The sequence below is a fragment of the Erpetoichthys calabaricus genome, chromosome 1, assembly GCF_900747795.2.
Source record: "Erpetoichthys calabaricus chromosome 1, fErpCal1.3, whole genome shotgun sequence".
NCBI lineage: Eukaryota > Metazoa > Chordata > Cladistia > Polypteriformes > Polypteridae > Erpetoichthys > Erpetoichthys calabaricus.
The window spans coordinates 17,036,007-17,058,810 of NC_041394.2; the positions used below are offsets into that span (position 1 = coordinate 17,036,007).

The window sequence follows — 22,804 nt, forward strand, 5'->3', positions numbered from 1 at the left end:
GTTTCCCGCTCTGATAACACCATTTCTGGCTCCAAACCCTGATGACATCACTTCCGGTTTCCACCCCAATGACGTCATTTCCTGTTTCCCCGCTCTGATAATGCCATTTCCGGTTCCAACCCCGATGACGTCACTTCTGGTTCCAACCCCAATGACATCACTTTATGTTTCCCACTCTGATGACGCCACGTCTTGTTCCATCCCCAATGACCTCACTTCCATTTCCAACCCCAATGATGTCACTTCCTGTTTCCCGCTCTGATAATGCCATTTCTGGTTCCAACCCTGATGATGTCACTTCCGGTTCCAACCCCAATAACATCACTTCCTGTTTCCCACTTTGATGACGCCACGTCTGGTTCCATCCCTAATGACGTCACTTCCATTTCCAACCCCAATGATATCACTTCCTGTTTCCTGCTCTGATGACATCACTTCCGGTTCCGACCCTGATGACATCACTTCCGGTTCCGACCCCAATGACGTCACTTCCTGTTTCCCACTCTGATGACACCACGTCTGGTTCCATCCCCAATGACGTCACTTCCATTTCCAACCCCAATGACATCACTTCCTGTTTCCTGCTCTGATGACATCACTTCCGGTTCCGACCCTGATGACATCACTTCCGGTTCCGACCCCAATGACGTCACTTCCTGTTTCCCACTCTGATGACGCCACGTCCGGTTCCATCCCCAATGATGTCACTTCCAGTTCCATCCCCAATGATGTCACTTCCAGTTCCATCCCCGATGACGTCACTTCTAGTTCCAGGCCCGCTGACATCACTTCTGGTTACCTGCCTTAAAAGCCAGACAACTTCCTTCTGTGACTTCATTTCTGTTTTGGACTCCATCTGTACACTACTGTACTACCAATCTTCACTTTTTGCAGCCTTATTCAAGTATATGAGTGGCTGCTCCAAACCTTTTTCCTGCATCAAGGCATTTCACTTCACACCGAAGCTGAGTCGCTTCATGTGGACAAGCATACGGTCAGACAGACAGACAGGGTGATCGATTTGTATTATATGCAAACGCAGCTATAAATGGATGAACGGACACACACATGGCAGGGCACAAAATAAAAATGTATTCTAATTTTAATAATTTCCTTTTAGCAGAGTATAATTGACAACTGTGAAGAGCAAAGAAGAGTAGGCCTTTGTCGAGGGATACATTTTTTAAGGTGTATTGTCAAAGAAGCCATATAGTACCTTAGGCTGATAGAAAAGAAACAAATCAGCTGGCCACGTATTCAGTTATTTAAAGCCCCCTTTGATGAAACTGCCCCTCCGATTCAACATAACACAACGTTTCAGATTCCAGTGACCACGTAACCGTTTATGGCACACGTTACCAGAACACACTTGCACTCTTGACAGTTTTTCTTCTTGGATACCAAGACCTTCATTTAAACGATGGCAGAGTGGGTTTTCAGTCACCCACCTCATTTTTGGCACATACATACTTTTGGCGGGTGGCAACACTTAATTTCTTTGTAAGTCTCACACACCCCAGCCCGATAAAAGTGTCACCGAGTAGGCGGCTTCTCCTTTCTTTGCTGCCCTACATATCCTTCACCCTTCCAAATGCCATCGCTGGGTCTTCACCGGCAACCGCACGCATCCACTACCATGTCCTGATAATTCTTAAGGACCACCCGGTCCTGGTGATCCAGATATAACATGGCAATTGAGCTAAGCTCAGTGGGCACACAGCAAGCCTGTGGCACCTTCCCATTGACTGAGTTCACTAGGGTTTGGACCATGGCATGACTTGAAGAGTTCATGTGGTCTGCCAGGGGGAAACGGCATTCTCCATGACAGTAGTAGGCGTGATACCCTGTGGGAGCCACAATCCACTGATTCCAACCGACGTGCTTGAAATCCACAAACAGCGGGTGTCTCTTGCACCGGGCCATTGCCATCTTTTTAAGTTTTTTGTTCCTGCCGTTTCTTTTTGTTCTGTTACCCCTCTGTCGTCCATCTTTGCTTCTTTTGTGACCCTCATTCTTACGATGGAGAACTTGATGTTCTGGGTGGTAGCCTTTCACGCCTCTTTGTGCTAACGGCTGCCCACGCCCATCATGGCTATAGGTGACCAGCAGAGGTCTCTCATGCGCCCAGCTAGATTCATCCTGTTCAGCTGACCTCCGGACCCTAAGGTTGAGTCTTTTCTTGGTGGGTGGACTCTCACTATTGGGCCTCAGCTCTAACATGAATGTCAAGATAGTTTCTCGCCAATCAGGCCTGTTGAAAAATGACGCATTGATGGAAAAGCTCTGCCACGTGTCTACACCCGAAAGTAGGCCAGCTTGCCGTGACTCCAGGAGCAGGGGCTGTTTTTTAAACTGGAGGTCAGGGATGTGGTACACGTTCAAAGTTTGCAACCTGGAGTTTTCAAGTTCGTTGTTGCCTTTGCAGTAGAAGCGGAGTTCAGCGGAGGTGACCTCTTCATCCTGAGGAATCGACGAAACGTTGAAGGCAAAGTAGAAATGGTCAGAGTCCTGCTGGCTGGAATGGAAATCCACAGGAGCCTCTGTGTGGGAAAAAAAGAAAAACAGACATAAATCAGAATAAGTGGCAGCTGCCAGGGGCCTGAGAACTACTGCGAAAATAGAGCTTTGGAATCCCAAATCGACGCTGGAATTTCGAGTGGACTTGGATGACTTTGAAAACAGAAAAAAAAAAAATCATGTTGAAATGTGTATTGGTCTCCTACCTCATGGCCCACATAAAAAAGAGTGTCGAGACAGGAGGGGGCTTTACGGGGAACTGCTTAGCAGACAACTTTTGAAAAATAATAGTAGATTACGAACATGAGAAAAGAGGAAATTAACAGATGCCTCATAAGGTGGTGCTCAGAAAATGAGAGCACCGGACCCTCGAGGACTTTGGGCTTGCTGGCTACAAAGCCAACCTGGTGGGCTGTTTCCTGGTCATGCCAGGCTGCCGATTGTCTGAAAGTTGATGTCTTTATCAAACAAAACAGTTCCAATTCCAGGAACCTTTCCCCAAGTTGCCTATAAAAGAAAACAAAAAACAATTGAAATGTAAGCAATTTCTTAACGCTATGTAGCAAATCTTCTTAATGTGCCAAATGGGATCATCCACACACAGAGAGCTCTTCTGTGGCTGTTTGACTTCAAAAGGGGTCATCCCCCTGAAGCTAAGCATGTTTGGGCTCGGCCAGTACTTGGATGGGAGACCATCTGGGAAAAGCTTGGAGTTGTGCAGGAAGAGATGTTAGAGGGGCCAGCAGGGCACACTTACCGGGTGGTATGAACGCGGATTTCAATGCCTCAGTGTAGTGATGGGGACACTGTGCTGTAAAAATGACACCGTCCTTTGGATGAGATGTACAACCGAGGTCCTGTCTCTTCTGCGATTATTAAAAATCCATGGCCATCTGTGATCACTTGCTCACCTACCAGCAACCGGAAGAGTCTGATTTTACGCCTAAGAAGTCTACCATTGACCCCATCCTGACACTGAGGGTTCTCATGGAACGCAAACATGAATATGAGCAGAGTTTCTTTGCAGCCTTTGTCGATTTTCCTAAAGCATTCGACTCAGTTGATCGACCTGCCCTGTGGGACATCCTGAGGGTTCGCGTGATCCCCTTGAGGTTGCTGGATATCCTGGCTGGCCTGTACACTGGTACTGTGAGTGCTGTGTGGAGTGGAGGCGTGGGACCTCTGTGTTTTTCCCATTTGATTCTGGGGTTTGTCAGTGGGGTGTTCTGCTCCTACTCTATTCAATGCTTGTATAGACTGGGTGTTGGGCAAGGTCGTGGGGTCCAGCGGCTTTGGGGCATCTGTTGGTGAAGAAAGATTCACTGATCTTGACTTTGCTGACAATGCTGTGATCTTCAAGGAGTCAATGGAGGCTCTGATTAGGGTCCTCGAGAGACTGAGCGAGGTGGGCTTGCGAGTGTCCTGATAAAAACTTAAGATCCAGGCCTTTAATGACCTCTTGGGCACGGCCATCAGCAGTGTGTCTGTCTGCGGAGAGAGTGTCGACCTCGTCATTGAGAGGTTTACTTACCTTGGCAGTGACATTCATGTCTCTGGTGACTCTTCCTATGAAGTCCGTAGACGGATTGGAAGGGCATGAGGGGTCATGAGGTCACTGGAAAGGGGTGTGTGGCGCTCCCGATATCTATGCAAAAGGACAAAGGTCCAAGTCTTTAGAGTCCTGGTGCTTCCTGTTTTGTGAGACATGGACGCTATCCAGTGACCTGAGACGAAGACTGGACTCCTTTGGTACTGTGTCTCTCCGGAAAATCCTTGGGTACCGCTGGTTTGACTTTGTGTTGCTCATGGAGTCCCGAATGAGGCACATGACCTGCATTGTGAGGGAGCATCAGTTACGGCACTACGGCCATGTGGCGCGTTTCCCCGAGGGTGATCCGTCTCGTAAGATCCTCATTGTTGGGGACCCGAGTGGCTGGACCAGGTCAAGAGGTCACCCACGTAACACCTGGCTGCGGCAGACAGAGGGTAATTTCTGGAGGGTGGGATTGGACTGCATGTCTGCCTGGGGGGTTGCCAACTGGGATCCCAAGTTGTTTCGTCGTGTAGTGGGTACGGCAACATGCTGTACCAGTGCATGCTCTTCAACATGACTTGCGATCCTTCATAAAGTGTAGGGTGTATGTCGGTGTCCAGGCTATATTGCCCACCATTGCCTGATCATTCTGCACCCCCCTAATTATTCTCTGTCTCTAATTGGCTGTCTTCACCACCTAACAGCTAATGTGTGGTGAGCGTTCTGGCACACTAATGGCTGCTATCACATCATCCAAGTGGATGCTACACAATAGTGGCTCCCCACTCTCTATGTACAGCAGTTAGTGAGAAAAGTGACAAGACTGAGGTTCTCCTCATTGGTACAAAATCAACATTATCCAAGTCTGATCATTTTTCTTTTGTTAGTGTTAATTCCTCTATTCCTCTGTTCCCCACAGGTTAAGATGTCATCCTTGACAGTACTTTATTTTTTCAGTCCCACATCAATAACATCTCAGCTTATTTCCACTTGAGTAACATTAATCGTATTCACGCCCCCCCCCCCCCCCCCCCCCCCCCCCCCCCCTCACTCCCCACACCACTGCTATCCTCGTTCATAGCCTTGTCACTTCTTGTCTCGATTATTGCAATTCCCTTTTCTTTGGTCTTTCTTGTAGATCTCTTGATAAGCTTCAACTGATCGACAATCCAGCTGCCCACATCATTACTAGAACCCCCTCTCTTCACCATACCATTCCCATCTTGCATAGCAGCTTCACTGGATTCCAGTTAAGTTCCTCATTGACTTCAAAATTCTCCTGTTAACATTTAAGGCTATCCATAACCTCGCCACTCCATACTTGTCCAACCTCCTCCATGTTGACATTTCTTCCTGCACCCCTAGATCCTCTTCCTCCATTCACTAGACTGTCCCTTCATCTGTCTTACCACCAACTGAATGCTCTACTCTCCAGCTTTGGAACTAATTATCATTGGAGATTAGAAATATTGATTCATTTTCACTTTTCAAATATAAATTTAAAACTCATCTGTTTAAGACTGCTTTTTCTCTTTGATTTTAATTGCTCAGTCTGATTTTAATTTTTGTATTTTTAGTTTTGTTTATAATGTCTGTTTTATCTATTGTTCGCCATCATTGAGTGTTTAGAAAGGTGCCTACAAATAAATACAATATATTATTATTAAGTACAAGGGAAGTGTGACGTGGTGAGGTCTGCGGTAGGAGTGACGGAGGTGGGATGACATCAGGGATCGGCTCTGAGCCCTTTCTTATTTGCAATGGTGATGGACAGGTTGACAGACGAGATTAGACAGGAGTCCCCGTGGACTGTGATGTTTGCAGATGACATTGTGATCTGTAGTGATAGTAGGGAGCAGTTTGAGGAGACCTTGGAGAGGTGAAGATCTGCTCTAGAGAGGAGAGGAATGAAGGTCAGTAGGACCACCAAGACAGAATACATGTGTGTGAATGAGAGGGAGGTCAGTGGAATGGTGAGGATGGAAGGAGTAGAGCTGGTGAAGGTGGATGAGTTTAAATACTTGGGATCAACAGTACAGAGTAATGGGGAGTGTGGAAGAGAAGTGAAAAAGAGAGTGTAGGCAGGGTGGAATGGGTGGAGAAGAGTGTCAGGAGTGATTTGTGACAGACGGATATCAGCAAGAGTGAAGGGGAAGGTCTACAGGATGGTAGTGAGACCAGCTATGTTATATGGGCTGGAGACGGTGGCACTGACCAGAAAGCAGGAGACAGAGCTGGAGGTACCAAAGTTAAAGAAGCTAAGATTGGCATTGGGTGTGATGAGGATGGACAGGATTAGAAATGAGGACATTAGAGGGTCAGCTCAAGTTGGACAGTTGGGAGACAAAGTTAGAGAGGCGAGATTGTGTTGGTTTGGACATGTGCAGAGGAGAGATGCTGGGTATATTGGGAGAAGGATGTTAAAGATAGAGCTGCCAGGTAAGAGGAAAAGAGGAAGGCCTAAGAGAAGGTTTATGGATGTGGTGAGAGAGGACATGCAGGTGATGGGTGTGACAGAACAAGACGGGGAGGACAGGAAGATAAGGAAGAAGATGATCCGCTGTGGCAACCTCTAACGGGAGCAGCTGAAAGAAGAAGAAGATTATTATTATTACTATTATTAAAAGTGCTGTATAAATTATTATTATTATTCCTATTATTATTCCTATTATTATTATTATTATTATTATTATTATTATTATTATTATTAAGTGCTTCTTGATCAACACAAACCATTTACTCTCACTATAAAGCCATGATAATGATGATAGGTAACCCCTGAGAACCAGTCAAACTCTGCCATTGAACAGTCCTGCTGAGCATAATGGAGACATCTGGCTCTTCTGGCCTACAATGCCACCAAGTGAAGTGTTGTGCCATGTCAGACGTGCCAATAGTAATCTCACAAGACTGTTAAACATTTGGAATAAGAGAAGGGTCAGCGTCTAAACAAAACACGTTCTGTGTGAGCAGGAAGGTGGACTCTGAAGAGACAGTGAGGAGATATTTTGGAGAGCAAGGGCTTAAGGTAACACATTTGGGGTATGCAATGGTAAGAATTAGTTTTCAAGAGCACTTTGCATCAGCAATCCATTGAGTTTTCAAATTATCAAAGAGAAATTGCTTCGGCTATTTCCGCACTACTACGTTTTAATTTAAAAATTGTTCACCTCCATTTTCATCTTTCATTTATTTTTCTTTATACAGTACATTACACTAATGAGGGCAGAAAGGATTAGGAATGAATATATTTGAGGGACCACACTGGTACGACAGTTTGGTGACCAAGTGACAGAGGCTCGATTGAAGATGGTTTGGGTATGTGCAGTGTAGAGATGAGGGGTACATTGGGAAAAGGATGTTGAGGATGGAATCTCCAGGCAAGAGGAAAAGAGGAAGGCCAAAGAGGAGGTTTATGGGTGTAGTGAGGGAGGCCATGATGGCAGAAAATTATGTAAAACAAAGGGATAGATGGAGATGGATGATCTGCTGTGGTGATCCCTAAATGTGAGCAGCCGAAAGATGAAGAAGACGACAGTACATTCTGTCATTGTAACACACTTGAACACAACAGTGGCTCACAAACGACTGACAGGATCAAACAAGTTGAAACTGGTCACAAACTCGGCTCTAGGATGGACCTGTCAGAACCTGCATTGAACTGTTTTGCGTTGCTCTTGGATGGCGCTTTGCATCAACATTCACTGTACTTTTTGATCACACCTCATAGAATAGTTCGGGTAATATGGTTCCTAGGCCGCAGAGCCTACTGGCGCTCACATCCAAATTTTTTTTTTGCCAATACTGATGCTCTGTGTAAGAAAGGACAGAGCTGGTTATACTTCCTTAGAAGGCTGGCGTCCTTCAACATCTGCAATAAGATGCTGCAGATGTTCTATCAGACGGTTGTGGCGAGCACCCTCCTCTATGCAGTGGTGTGCTGGGGAGGCAGCATTAAGAAGAAAGACGCCTCACGCCTGGACAAACTGGTGAGGAAGGCAGGCTCTATTGTAGGCTTGGAGCTGGACAGTTTAACATCTGTGGCAGAGCGACGGGCGCTAAGCAGACTCCTGTCAGTCATGGAGAATCCACTGCATCCACTGAACAGGATCATCTCCGGACAGAGGAGCAGCTTCAGCAACAGACTGCTGTCACTGTCCTGCTCCACTGACAGACTGAGGAGATCGTTCCTCCACCACACTATGCGACTTTTCAATTCCACTCGGGGAGGGTAAACGTTAACATTATACAAAGTTATTGTCTGTTTTTACCGCATTATTATCAATCTTTAATTTAATATTGTTTTTTGTATCAGTAAGGTGCTGCTGGAGTATGTGAATTTCCCCTTGGGATTAATAAAGTATCTATCTATCTATCTATCTATCTATCTATCTATCTATCTATCTATCTATCTATCTATCTATCTATCTATCTATCTATCTATCTATCTATCTATCTATCTATCTATCTATCTATCTATCTATCTATCTATCTATCTGTCTATCTGTCTATCTATCTATCTATAGGTACCACCGTTTTAGTACTTTAGTGTTGACAGTTGCTGTGTGGTTATTAGGGCTGACATCAAGGGGCACAAATAGCATGGCATCACAGGTCCAGGGGTTTAAATGCTGCGTTCACCTGGTAAATCCGAGATGTTGAGTCGGAAATACCACGTGAATGCCTAATGAACTCGGAATTACAACTCAGACAGTTTAGGCTAAACAAATGCTGCATTCACATGTTCTCAGACTATTTGGACCTCCGACTTGTGGCATTTCAGCTTCCAACTTAAGTGCACTCACATGGGTTTTCAGTTGGACGATTCAGAAAAATGTGGGGTCACTGTTGATTTGTTAATTGGTCTGCAAAAAAATAAAAAACATAAATAAAAATAACTAGGGCGGCACGGTGGCGCAGTGGTAGCGCTGCTGCCTCACAGTTAGGAGACCCGGGGTTGCTTCCCGGGTCCTCCCTGCGTGGAGTTTGCATGTTCTCCCCGTGTCTGCGTGGGTTTCCTCCGGGCGCTCCGGTTTCCTCCCACAGTCCAAAGACATGCAGGTCAGGTGGATTAGCGATTCTAAATTGGCCCTAGTGTGTGCTTGGTGTGTGGGTGTGTTTGTGTGTGTCCTGCGGTGGGTTGGCACCCTGCCCGGGATTGGTTCCCTGCCTTGTGCCCTGTGTTGGCTGGGATTGGCTCCAGCAGACCCCCGTGACCCTGTGTTTGGATTCAGCGGGTTGGAAAATGGATGGATGGATGGATAAAAATAACTAAAGATAAATGCCTTTTTTTCTGTACATATTACATGTGTATTACTTACTGTACATCCAAATGTATTTTGGGCTGAATAGGTTATATGTTTTATTTTAAACCAGTAACTGACAACTCAGTGTTACGTCACAACTCAGACAGTTCTGGAAGCTTTGCCTTGTCTGAATTGTCCAAATTGTAATTCTGAGTTTATTGTGCATTTACGTGATATTTCCGACTCAACAACTTGGATTCATCATCTGTCTGAGAGCAGGTGAACGCAGCAAATGCTCAGACCTTTAGTCTTCCTGGTTTTCCCAAGTCTATGCATTACACCTAAAATGTCACCAAACTTATTGTTTATTTCAACATTTTTTGGTTCAGACTTTGATTTTTGCCTTGTATCTTGGATATGGTTGGATGAACGTTTGGTTTGCCCTGTTCCTTCTCCCAGATACTGTAATTGTTTCATGTCCTGGGTCTTGTTCATTCATTTCTTTAACCCCCTATAATGACATTGGGTTGTCTCTTTGTAGGGGGTTTCATGTGTGATATATGGCTGGCAGTTTATCCCGGCCAATACCCCCAAGCTGCCAGATGGAGCCCTCCCTGCAACATGGAGGTGCCCCGAATTCCAGCAGGGCATCATAGACCTTGGAGTTTTAATTCACAGCCCTGCTGGATACCGTAGGGGCCACCAGGGGATGCTGTAAGGAGGCTCAGGGACTTATATTCTCCGTATAACCTGGAAGTACTTCCGGGTTGAAGAAAAGTAGAAGATTTCATCTGACCCGGAAGTGAGAGACACAAGCATTTCCAGGTCAGGGACTATAAAAGGACTCTGGGAGAATCCAGCAGGGAGCCGAGTTGTGAGGAAGGATGACTGAGCTGCTGGGAGTGGAGGATTGTATTGATTTATTGATTAGTTATTGTGTAGTGTGGGAGTGGAGGTGCTTTCTGCACTTTATTATTAACTCTTTTAGGGCGGATGTCGACTTTTGTCGACAGGAGGGGTTGAAGGCGAATGTCGACAAAAGTCGACATCCAGGGATAAAGGGCGACAATCAGCTGTTAATGGCGACAAATCTCACTGTCACGTCACAGGCATTCCCTCTGTGCTTGGAGGAATGCTAGACTCGTTGACTCGGCAAATAAACCTTGCGTGTGCGTGAGTTGCGAAATGTAAACAAAAGCAAGATGGCACCGACATGTGAAAAGGCAGCGAAGCAAGTGCAGAAAAGAAAACACTTGGCAGACGTTGTTTTGCGCATTACCGCGGAGTCGGACTCTTGATTTTTCAGAATCGGACTTTATTGGCAGTGATCAGGAGATCGAGCAAGAGAGTTAGAAGCAGGCATCAGCTGATCAGACACCAGCCGATGCCGCGCCAGCGGATCTGCTGCCAGTTGAGTGCCTTCGCGCAGCCGATGCATCTATGGCAAGGTTCGCATGGGATAAATACACAGACATTGATCCGTTGAGAGCCGATATGGCTACCGGAGTTTACAAGATGGCATGGCTTGCTGTTGGACACGACAGATCACCAGCTGCTGTACTTCAGGCTGCTCTCTCCTGATGCTGCTTTTCAGCTACTGTCAGACGAGACAAACAGGTAGGCAGAGAATTTTTTTGAATCGCGGGCTGCATTTGCATCGCATTCTCGTTTTTCAAAGTGGAAACCCACAACAAAAGACAAGACGAAGCGCGCTGTGGCATTACAAATAGAGATGGGACAGAACTGGTGATATAACTTCAGGGAGCATTGGTCCAAACGTATTTTGTCCCCTGGTGGCTTAGGTACGTGCTGCTGCAAAGTTTTATTCACTTCTGTAATAAACAGAAGCAAATCCCATGGGGTGAGCAGGCTATAATGCCATACATAAAGTTCATAAAGTTTCAGAAGATGAAAAGAGGTGACAATACGGTTTTCATGCAGGCAGAAAACTTGGTGGCAGTGGCATGGCACGATGGCAAATGGGTGAATTGTCTCTCTACAGTACACACTAACAATATATGTGAGAAAGTGCAGCAACAGACAATTGAAAAATAGGCACCAAAACAACACATAGAGAATTCAGGCTCATACAACATGCAAGACAGTAACATTTGTCAAAAGTAAATATTTTTTGTTGATTTGATATGTTAAACAATTGCTTTGTGTTCTTTTTTAAAAAATGTTAGTTTTTGGAAAAATATTCAGCCCTGGGAGAAAAGAAACAAAAAAAAAATTAGCCCTAAAAGAGTTAAAATAAATAATAATTGGACTTTTACCAGGTGTCTGATGTGTGGTCTGAGGGTTCAAGGGGTCGACAGCACCCCCCTATCTGTCACAATGTTTATAGGTATGTCCTGTTTATTGAATGTTAATAACAACACTGGTCATGCAGGTTCCTGTTTGTAAATACGGGGTCTGTGACTTTTTACACACTTCGTAATTTGATATTTGTAGGCACTGTGCACAATAAAATGGAAGAGAAGGATGTGGCGGGACCTTCTGATGTGTTCATTTTTGATCGACTTCATCTTCAGCAGCACCTAACCTCTTTTTTATCAACTGGACATTCACACTGGAGAAGGACTGTGCGCAGCCACCAGATTTAGGGATGACGGTGGGTTCTTTTTCCCCAATCCAGCCCACCGATGCTCTTTGTGAAGACCTGCACCTCAGAAGATAATTTATCTTCTGGACTCTGGTGGTAGGACTGTGTTTTCTATCCATGTTACGGGAAGCTAAAGGGGAGAATTCCGCCACATCTTTTCGTCTGTTAACCGGTGATTGCACTTCAAGGACCTTCTTTATTACCTGCCGCAAAGACTTTTTCCAGGACTGTAAATATTTTCAGAGGGTTTTTTACCATTTAATGACAGTGAGAACCTGAGTGTTTCGCAAACCGCTACAAACTTCTTCTCCTGTGCCTCTTTAATTGCCCATGTCTCAGCTCCACACATTATTGCTGCTCTCACCACTATCTTCATAAACCTTACCTTCAACCTTTGCCTTAATTCTTCAAACACAAAATACTCCTGATACCGTCTTCCAATTGTTCCATCCACACTGCACTCAATGGGTTATCTCTGCATCTAATTCACCATCTTGTGCTACCACTGATCACAGATATTAAAACGTATCCACTCTTTTCAATAGCTCTCCCTGCAGGCTAACTTCTGAAATCTGATCATCATTAAATATCAAATATTCAGTCTTCTTCTTCCTATTGATCTTCAATCCTGTCTTCCAAAGCCCTTCACAGTTTTTCCAACTTCCTCTCCAATTCATCTTTGCTGGTGTTACACAACACAATGTCATCAGCCAAAAGCCTGCACCAGGGGCTGTGGCAAGTGGCTGGGAGTGGTACCCAGCTAGGTACGCCCAGACGAACCAGAGGAGGGCTTACGCCTCCTCCAGACTACGAGGGGGCGACATCCCTGGTGGCTTTGGGTACCACGGGAACAGAGCTTAGAAGTTCAACTCTGTAGGGGCCCATGGTCACCGCCAGAGGGCACCCAGATGCCTAAGGAGTCCTGGCCCTCAGCACTTCCGCCACACCTGGAAGTGCTGGGGGAAGAAAACCAGGGACACCCGGAGTGCTTTCGGGTGCACAGCCGGCACTTCCGCCACACCAGGGAGTGCCAGCAGTCACTCATTGGGAGGCACCTGGAGCACATCCGGGTGGGTTTAAAAGGGGCTCCCTCCCTCCATTCGATGGCTGGAGTCGGGAGAGAAGTGGACAAAGCTCGGAGGAGATGAGTGGAGGCGGACCAGAAGAGATAGGCATTGGAAAGAGGCCTGGACTGAGGGTGATTGGTGCTGGGGCACTAGGTTGTGTGCGTACTTCAACCATCGATGTCCGCCTGTCTGTGTTAGGGCCAGTCTTCACAGGGGGTTGAACTTTTATCACATGACTCAATACAGCCATAAGCAGAACAAAAAGGTCAGGGCATGAAGAAGATCCTTGGTTCAGACCTCCTCTATCTGGGGTCTTTTCTGTGTGGAAGAATAATTTTAGAGTAGCATAGCGTTCATCTTAAAGAAATAGCATAAAGGGTGTCACACACATGCAATTAGGAGGCAGCTAAAGGGCCTGAATAATAGTAGTTCCATGCCAAACCAGGGGGTGGCGAGGTGCACTGACTTTCTCTTTCAATTCTCTGCAAACCATCCACAGGAAATCCCACACAGTTCCAGCGCCTACGAAGCCATCACTTCCAGGCCTATGATGATGTTACTTCTGTATCTGGCACCTATGATGACGTCACTTTGGGTACCAACCCCAATGATGTCGTTTCCGGTTCTGAGTCCGATGACATCACTTCCTGTCTTGGCAAATAAGGCCGCCATCTTTAACAACCTGCCTCAGTTCTGTTTTGGACTCAGACCTGTGAACAACTAAAAAACGAATTACCCACTTGCAACCAGGGCACAATATAAGGGTGGCTGCCCCCAAACCTTTTTTCAATGTTTTTTGACGATAATTGTGACAAGGGTTAATAAATGTCAGAAACCTTTGCAGTCATATCAGGAAACCAGATAAAGGTGAAGCGAACAACAAAATGTACTGAAAGGCAGTGGCGGGCCGTCAGGGCCTGCAAGGCCTTCTCTGCTGGCCTAAACAAACTGATGTTAATTATATTTTGTCCATGAATACTTATTAAATAATTCCAAATAGTCTGTCCGCTTCCTTTCATAGCTTTTCCGATGGCTGTGCTGCGCCTGCTTCCAGACATGTATTTTCGTATTAAAGCATTTAACCAATCACATTTCAGTCATCATTTGTTGCCAGGCAGGGTCAAAGTCAAAGAAGTCTGCCAGCAGGCCTTCACAATCCGTTCTGCAGGCCCTCTAACACAAAATAAATGTCGATTAAACTGTTCCTTCAACCAATCATATTTTGAGTTGGTTTCACTAGGGCCCTCCAGCAGGCGTACGGCAGCGTCACCGTATTCAGACCCGTTGATTGGATAGGATGGTGTAATAGAAAAATCTGAATGAGAGCATCATGGGGCTGCTGTACACCTTGGTAGGTCAAGCGGACATTTTCAGCCCTAAAGCGAATTAAAACTTATGCCAGAAATACGACAGGGCAGGTTCGACTTTCAGCATTACATTCGGTGGTGATAGGAATGGACTTCGTGATGGAACTAAAGCGCACGGATAATCTGTACGACAGAATAATTGAACTGTTTTTGAGAAAAGAGAGGAGGATGGATTTTGTTTACAAATAATCCGAATTTTTGGTGAGTAAAATGTTGCGATTTTCCTAAATAATATTGCAAGTTTATGAGTTATTATTGATGTTTTTTTATGTGTGTCGTGGGCTGTAGCTGCAGTAGAAAGGAACTTGTTCACCCCTGGTTTGTCTATTCAATAAAGGCATTTATTGTGGCTACAGGAGTTATCTATCTGCGATGCAACGGCTCTTTATACTGTATTTCTGCATATTAAGATGGTTTTTATAACCATAAATTAGTTTTTGAGGGGCGGGTTGATTCACACGGAGCACTACTGAAGGCCCAGGTGTGAAATGCACGGTCCGCCACTGCTGAAAGGTGACTAAGAGACGACTAAGAAGTCAGCAGATGTCCTGTAAACAACCAGAATGGACAGTCATTACATGCACGGAAATATCAACTGAAAGGTGTAAGAAGAACCAGAATATCATATAATAGACTCTTCTTAAATATAAATGTTTATGTGTGGAAGTGTGTGTGTCTGAAGTGCGAGGCTACTACAGCATGAAGCTCAAAGAGCTGGCAAGGTGGCCCCAAGTTAATGAGTCGGAAGAAGAACAAAGTATGAGGCTGCAGCATGAAGCTGAAAGAAATCGACTCCATCACTAAAGTGAAACCGCCGATCAAAGATAAACGAGAGAGAAACACACTTAGCCGCTGATAGACTAAGGGGACGCGCACGTCCGCAAAACGAAACCGCCGACTCTGCGTTTCGATTTTTTTCTGACGAGTTCAATAGTTTCTGGGAGCTTTTTACAACGCAGACTTACACGGCTAGTATTTTATATAAATCATTTGGGTGTAAACCAACCAGAGTAAATGTACGCATTGCTTGACACTGTATGTAAATTCAGTAGTTTATAAAATGAACCTCTACTCTGTTACTCTGATCATTCTGACCAGACTGCTTTTGAAGAATCCTCCCCTCTAAGGCTTTGGGGTGAGGAGTAATTAAAAGATACAATGAACAGCCTTTCTCCTGCCTGATTACTGATTTGTTCTGTGTTTTTGAAGAGGATAAGTTTCTTTAATTACGATGTAGATTTCTACCACATCTGTTACCCAAACGCTGCTTTTAACCCAAGTCCTCATACACATCCTGGACCCCCTTTCTCCCTCATGCACTTCCAGACCTCTTGACGTGGCACTCCATCATAAGCCTTCTCCAAATCAATAAACGCCATATGCAAACCTTTCTGATTTTCTCGACACTTCTCTATCAGCTGTCTCAATTTAAAGAGTGCATCAGTTGTTCTTCTCTCTGGCATTAAATCAAAATGAGACAAGACTGAAATTGAGAGAATGGAAAAAAAAAATATGTGTCATGTTAATTGGCTGAACATCACAAAGCTTTTTGTGTAATGAATGGGCTCTTTATTTCAATTTTTGCACGTTATTCTCAATCTTTTTACAAGATCTAGCACTCACTTTGGGGGTTTCTTGAGGCCTACAGTCTGAATCTAACATTTCTTTTTTTGAATTAAAACTTACATTTGTTTTGAAGTTATTTTGGGACATTTTCGCTGTCACTTTTGTTCATTCCCATCAGCCTCTTATGTTGTTAGGGGCGTGTCCTCTGAGGTTGTGACCTCTGCAGTGGAAGCTGCAAAATGGCAGTCAGTCCAAAAACAGAGACTGGGGATCAGGAGAAAGAATGGAGGTGCAAGGTAAAGCGAGACTCATAACCATAAGTCAAAAAGATAAAATCGTCGGAGCCAAAATACAAAATGAAAATCAAAGTCAAAAAGCTGAGCTGCTTTCAAAACCAGTAATCGAAAAAGTCAACAGGAAATTTGCTGTATTGTATATCGGGGGACCCAGGTTCACAGTTGTGGTGATCAATTTTGCAACCTTGTCCTGTAATACGTGGTCTCAAACAGACCACCAAATGGATGTTTACTCCATGATGTTGACCTTTTTTGTAAGTCGCTTCGGATAAAAGAGTCTGCTAAGCAAATGCATTTACAGTTAGGTCCATAAATATTTGGACAGAGACAACTGTTTTCTAATTTTGGTTCTGTACGTTACCACAATGAATTTTAAATGAAACAACTCCGATGCAGTTGAAGTGCAGACTTTCAGCTTTAATTCAGTGGGGTGAACAAAACGATTACATAAAAATGGAAGGCAACTAAAGCATTTTTTGAACACAATCTCTTCATTTCAGGGGCTCAAAAGTAATTGGACAATTGACTCAAAGGCTATTTCATGGGCAGGTGTGGTCAAGTCCGTCGTTATGTCCTTATCAATTAAGCAGATAAAAGGCCTGGAGTTGATTTGAGGTGTGGTGCTTGCATGTGGAAGATTTTGCTGTGAACAGACAACATGCGGTCAAAGGAGCTCTCCATGCAGGTGAAAGAAGCCATCCTTAAGCTGCGAAAACAAAAAAACCCATCGGAGAAATTGCTACAATATTACGAGTGGCAAAATCTACAGTTTGGTACATCCTGAGAAAGAAAGCAAGCACTGGTGAACTCAGCAACGCAAAAAGACCTGGACGTCCACGGAAGACAACAGTGGTGGATGATTGCAGAATCATTTCCATGGTGAAGAGAAACCCCTTCACAACAGCCAACCAAGTGAACAACACTCACCAGGGGGTCGGCGTATCGATATCCAAGTCTACCATAAAGAGAAGACTGCATGAAAGTAAATACAGAGGGTGCACTGCAAGGTGCAAGCCACTCATAAGCCTCAAGAATAGAAAGACTAGATTGGACTTTGCTGAAGAACATCTAAAAAAGCCAGCACAGCTCTGGAAAAACATTCTTTGGACAGATGAAACCAAGATCAACCTCTACCAGAATGATGGCAAGAAAATAGTATGGAGAAGGCGTGGAACAGTTCATTATCCAAAGCATAGCACATCATCTGTAAAACACGGTGGAGGGAGGAAGTGTGATGGCTTGGGCGTGCATGGCTGCCAGTGGCACTGGGACACTAGTGTTTATTGATGATGTGACACAGGACAGAAGCAGCCGAATGAATTCCGAGGTGTTCAGAGACATACTGTCTGCTCAAATCCAGCTAAATACAGCAGTCAAATTGATTGGGCGGCGTTTCATGATACAGATGGACAATGACCCAAAACATACAGCCAAAGCAACCCAGGAGTTTATTAAAGCAAAGAAGTGGAAAATTCTTGAATGGCCAAGTCAGTCACCTGATCTTAACCCAACTGAGCAGGCAGTTCACTTGTTGAAGACTAAACTTCAGACAGAAAGGCCCACAAACAAACAGCAACTGAAAGCCGCTGCAGTAAAGGCCTGGCAGAGCATTAAAAAGGAGGAAACCCAACATCTGGTGATGTCCAGGAGGTCAAGACTTCAGGCTGTCATTGCCAGCAAAGCGTTTTCAACCAAGTATTAGAAATTAACATTTTATTTCCAGTTATTTCATTTGTCCAATTACTTTTGAACCCCTGAAATGAAGGGATTGTGTTCAAAAAATGCTTTAGTTGCCTCACATTTTTATGTAATCGTTTTGTTCACCTCATTGAATTAAAGCTGAAAGTCTGCACTTCAACTGCATCTGAGTTGTTTCATTTAAAATTCATTGTGGTAACGTACAGAACCAAAATTAGAAAAAAGTTGTCTCTGTCCAAATATTTATGGACCTAACTGTAAATGTAAGTTAGGCCTTGGAAGATCTTTTCATGGATACCATAGGTCCACCTTGCTCTGTAAGAATATTTTTCAATTTTGGTTGAACATTGGCTAATAAAGGTGACTGTCAGTTTCACATTACACAACTAAAAGTGGGAATTCAGGGTGCGGTCTGTAGGTGGGTACAAAATTGGCTCAAACACAGGAAGCAAAGAATGAGGAACTTTTTCAAAAATTGGTGAAATTGAAAGTGGTGTCCCTCAGGCGTCAGTGCTAGGGCAGCTGCTTTTTTTTAATATTTAAAAATTATATAGAAGAGAACATAAACAGGAAGCAGGCCAAATTTGCAAATGAAATCCAAACAGGTGGAAGGATAGATAGTATGGAATTAACTAAATTATTTTTTCACGCAAAAAACCATAGACATATGGAATAAATTCCCAAGTAGTGTTTTGGAGACTTTAGGGACCTTTAGATCTCAACTTGATGTAATTTTAGACAATTGAAGTGAATAGGATGGACGAGTTTGTTGGGCCAAATGCAGTGAGGCAGTATTGAGACATGGTTCCACAATAACAAATTAGGATGTGTTTAGTGGTTAAAACCAATTCAGTATGAGAAATGATGTTTGAGACAAAATGCGTAGGCTAAAACGTCAAAGCAGAGGAATGGTTATAGTCACAGAAAATGCATTTTATGTGTGGGTGCCCAGGAGGGAGGACAGGCATCCTGGCAGGGATAATGGAAGGTTTCATACCCGGCAAGGAGGCCATAATCGAAGGACTGGCAGAATGGACTCACCAGGAGCAGGTCATTCCCCCACACAGCAGGTGGCAGTGTTCCCCAGGGCTAAACCCAATTAGGACACCCACAGGAAATGAAGTACAGAAATGCATCTGCCTGTTGGGGTTTTTGGGGTCTGCCAGTGGGTGATGGTGGGGGAGGTCTGCTCTGGTTTCAGTACCATCCAGAAGTGCTCTGGATGAGAGTGACAAGAAACTGGCCTAAAAGGAAGCCCACTGCCACACATGGATGAGTCAGAGTTGGGAGGCAGCTGGCTTCCTTTAATGCCAAACCTGGGAATTGCTTCCAGTCTCTTCCATTATGGCCTCCTGGCCTGGTATGAAACCTTCCGTTATCCCGGCCAGGATGCCTATCCTTTCTCTTGGGCACCTACATATGATGATATTTTTAAATGAATTACAGATATCTGAAAATGTGCTGCTAAATTTATTTAGATTTTTCAAGTACATTTTGGGATATTCTTACAGCATTCTTACAGTACAATTTACACCCTTGGTATTAATAAAGTATCTATCTATCTATCTATCTATCTATCTATCTATCTATCTATCTATCTATCTATCTATCTATCTATCTATCTATCTATCTATCTATCTATCTATCTATCTATCTATCTATCTATCTATCTATCTATCTATCTATCTATCTATCTATTACGCATTTTGAGATATCTGAAATGTAATTCTAGATATGTTCATCTTTCAACTTGATGTTATTTTGGATAATCTCAACGAATCGCATGGACATGTTTGTTGGGCTGTTATATGATGTGGAGTTTCAAATATAGCATAAAGGGTGTGAGACCAACAAAATGGACCATAAAGGCAGGACCACAACCTAACCAACCTACCTGAGGTGAATCACCCTAAATGTCAATGTCAATGTCAATTTATTTATATTGCACCTTTAAAACAACATAGGAATGCTGTGGCCAAAGTGCTTTACAATAATAGAAGAAAAAAATCATACAATTAACATATATAACATAAATAGAAATAAATTAAATGAACATAAATAAAATAAATAATAAATAGAAGTAAGATTACATAATCACAATGAGGAAACCATCAGTATTACTGAAGGTCACGGAATGCAAGTGAATAGAAATGAGTCTATAATCTTGTTTTGAATTGTAGACAAAAAAACCTAAGAGCTGGTGGTGGATTTTAGGAGGACCAGACCCCTCATGGACCCCGTGATCATCAGAGGTGACTGTGTGCAGAGGGTGCAGACCTATAAATACCTGGGAAGTGCAGCTGGATGATAAACTGGACTGGACTGCCAATACTGATGCTCTGTGTAAGAAAGGACAGAGCCGACCATACTTTCTTAGAAGGCTGGCGTCCTTCAACATAAGATGCTGCAGATGTTCTATCAGACGGTTGTGGCGAGCTCCCTCTTCTACATGATGGTGTGCTGGGGAGGCAGCATAAAGAAGAAGGACACCTCACGCCTGGACAAACTGGTGAGGAAGGCAGGCTCTATTGTAGGCACGGAGCTGGACAGTTTGACATCCGTGGCAGAGCGACGGGCGCTGAGCAGACTCCTGTCAGTCATGGAGAATCCACTGCATCCACTGAACAGGATCATCTCCAGACAGAGGAGCAGCTTCAGCGACAGACTGCTGTCACCGTCCTGCTCCACTGACAGACTGAGGAGATCGTTCCTCCACCACACTATGCGACTCTTCATTCCACCAGGGGGGGTAAACGTTAACATTATACAAAGTTTATTGTCTGTTATACCTGCATTGTTATCACTCTTTAATTTAATATTGTTTTTTATCAATATGCTGCTGCTGGAGTATGTGAATTTCCCCTTGGGATTAATAAAGTATCTATCTATCTATCTATCTATCTATCTATCTATCTATCTATCTATCTATCTATCTATCTATCTATCTATCTATCTATCTATCTATCTATCTATCTATCTATCTATCTATCTATCTATCTATCTATCTATCTATCTATCTATCTATCTATCTATCTATCTAGACGACTCCTTTATGTTCCACAGGCGAGGCTGCAAAGCCCTGTCTGTCCCCCTTGGTTTTCCACTTGGTACGAGGGACAACCAGAGATAACTGACCAGAAGATCTAAGCACTCTGGATGGCTGGTGTAAAACACACAATTCAGATAAATAGCCAGGAGCGAGCCCATGTAAAGATTTCAAAACTAGCAACAAGATTTTAAAATCAATTTGAAAACTGACAAGCAGCCAGTGTAAAGAAGCTAATATTGGAGAAACAGAATCAGACTTTCTTGCCCCAACCAGAAAGCGAGCGGCAGCATTCTGCACCAACTGTAACCTGCGTATCAGGGATTTGCTAATCCCAGAATACAGCGAGTTGCAGTAATCAAGCGAGAAAAGATAAAAGCATGAGTAGCTTTCTCAAGGTTCCCTAGAAGATAAAAAAGGCTTGATCTTACCTTATAGATGAAGCTGGAAAAAGCAACTCTTTACAGAATGAATCTGTTTCTTCAAAAAAGAGGTTGCTGTCAAAGATAACACCAAGATTGCGGACTTGAGGTTTGCAAAAGACAGAGCAGAGAAGTCCAAGACCATTTTGGGCTTTAGCTGATAGACCTACTATAAGCAGCTCCGTTTTATTTTGATTCAGATCAAGAAAATATTAGCCATCCAGGATGTTAGTTCAAAAAAGACAGTTGTGCAGTTGATTTATTGCAAGAGTTGCAGACGGGAATATAAACCTGTGTGTGTCATCAGCAATAGCAGTGAAAAGAAATCCAGGCCAGGTCTGATAACTTTAGCTGCAGGCTTCCGTCCTAGTAGAGCCCTCAACCAAGGGGAGCATGGCAAAATAACTATAAAGGCATCACACAAGAGGGAGGATGACTGTAAACCCTTTGGCTTCCAAATAGAAGGGCAAATTAGCAATCTTTATAAATAAGGGACTTATTTAGGAAAAATAGAAAGATACAGGGAAAAGCTCAAAAGTCCAAAAATTGGCAAAAGGAGTTTCTTAAAAAACAAACAAATTCCAATAAACAATTCATCATTGTCATCCTTAAAACAGAAGCAAGAAAGCCAGGAAAACCAGAAAAATCCAAAGAACAACAGCAACACTCACAACTGACTCCAACTAACACAATGATCTCTTGATCTGAGCTCACTCTGTTCTGGCTTTAAATATCCAGAAGGAGGGCTCAGCAATGGTGATGTCAGGGTGGCCCCGCCTCCTGGGGCTCCACCCACAATGCAAAAAGAATTGAGTAAATAATAATAGGAATAATAGAAAACTAATAAAAAATGTAAAATGAACAACAAGGACAACAATAAAATACATACATTTAGACTGACATACAAAACAAGCTGAATGGACTTTTCTCATCACAATTGTTCTGATGTTGTAGACAATCCGAGATATTCCCGATGGCCTGGGTTAATTCTTAAATAAAACATATCTATTATTATTTTTCTCAAAAAGCCTTTGCTTAATTTTAATTACGTTTTTGGATACTGAACTGTCAAACAAGATGGTGTCATACGCAGCATCACAATAACTGTACATTATTTTATCTATAAGTGCCTTTCAAGTCGCCCAAGTTTCGCCTGTACACCTCAAGAATCAATGATTCCAAAAATTCAAAGAATATGAAAATAAATTTAATAAAAAAATGAATCTAAACAGAACCACTCTTTTTGGAAAATAGAACAATCTAGACGAGAAGCTCTCATGTCCACTTCATTCCTCCAAAGTAACATCAAGTTGAGTTCTGAGGTCCCTCAAGTTTTACTGTCCACCACACTACTTGGTCATTATTCAGTGTTTGTGCTTCTCTGTGTGAAGAAAACTTCCTAAATGTTTATGTGAAATTTACCCTTAATAAGTTTCCAGC

General features: G+C 43.6%; 1 protein-coding gene across 1 annotated transcript in view; it reads right to left on the reverse strand.

Moving 5' to 3' along the window:
* Nucleotides 1-1,084: 1,084 nt before the first annotated feature.
* Nucleotides 1,085-22,804, reverse strand: part of bmp16 (bone morphogenetic protein 16) — a 78,405-nt gene continuing 56,685 nt past the window's right edge. The window contains exon 3 of the mRNA XM_028795728.2: nucleotides 1,085-2,540. Coding sequence (XP_028651561.1) covers nucleotides 1,609-2,540 — 932 coding nt within the window. The 3' untranslated portion in view covers nucleotides 1,085-1,608. The remainder of the gene's footprint in view (nucleotides 2,541-22,804) is intronic.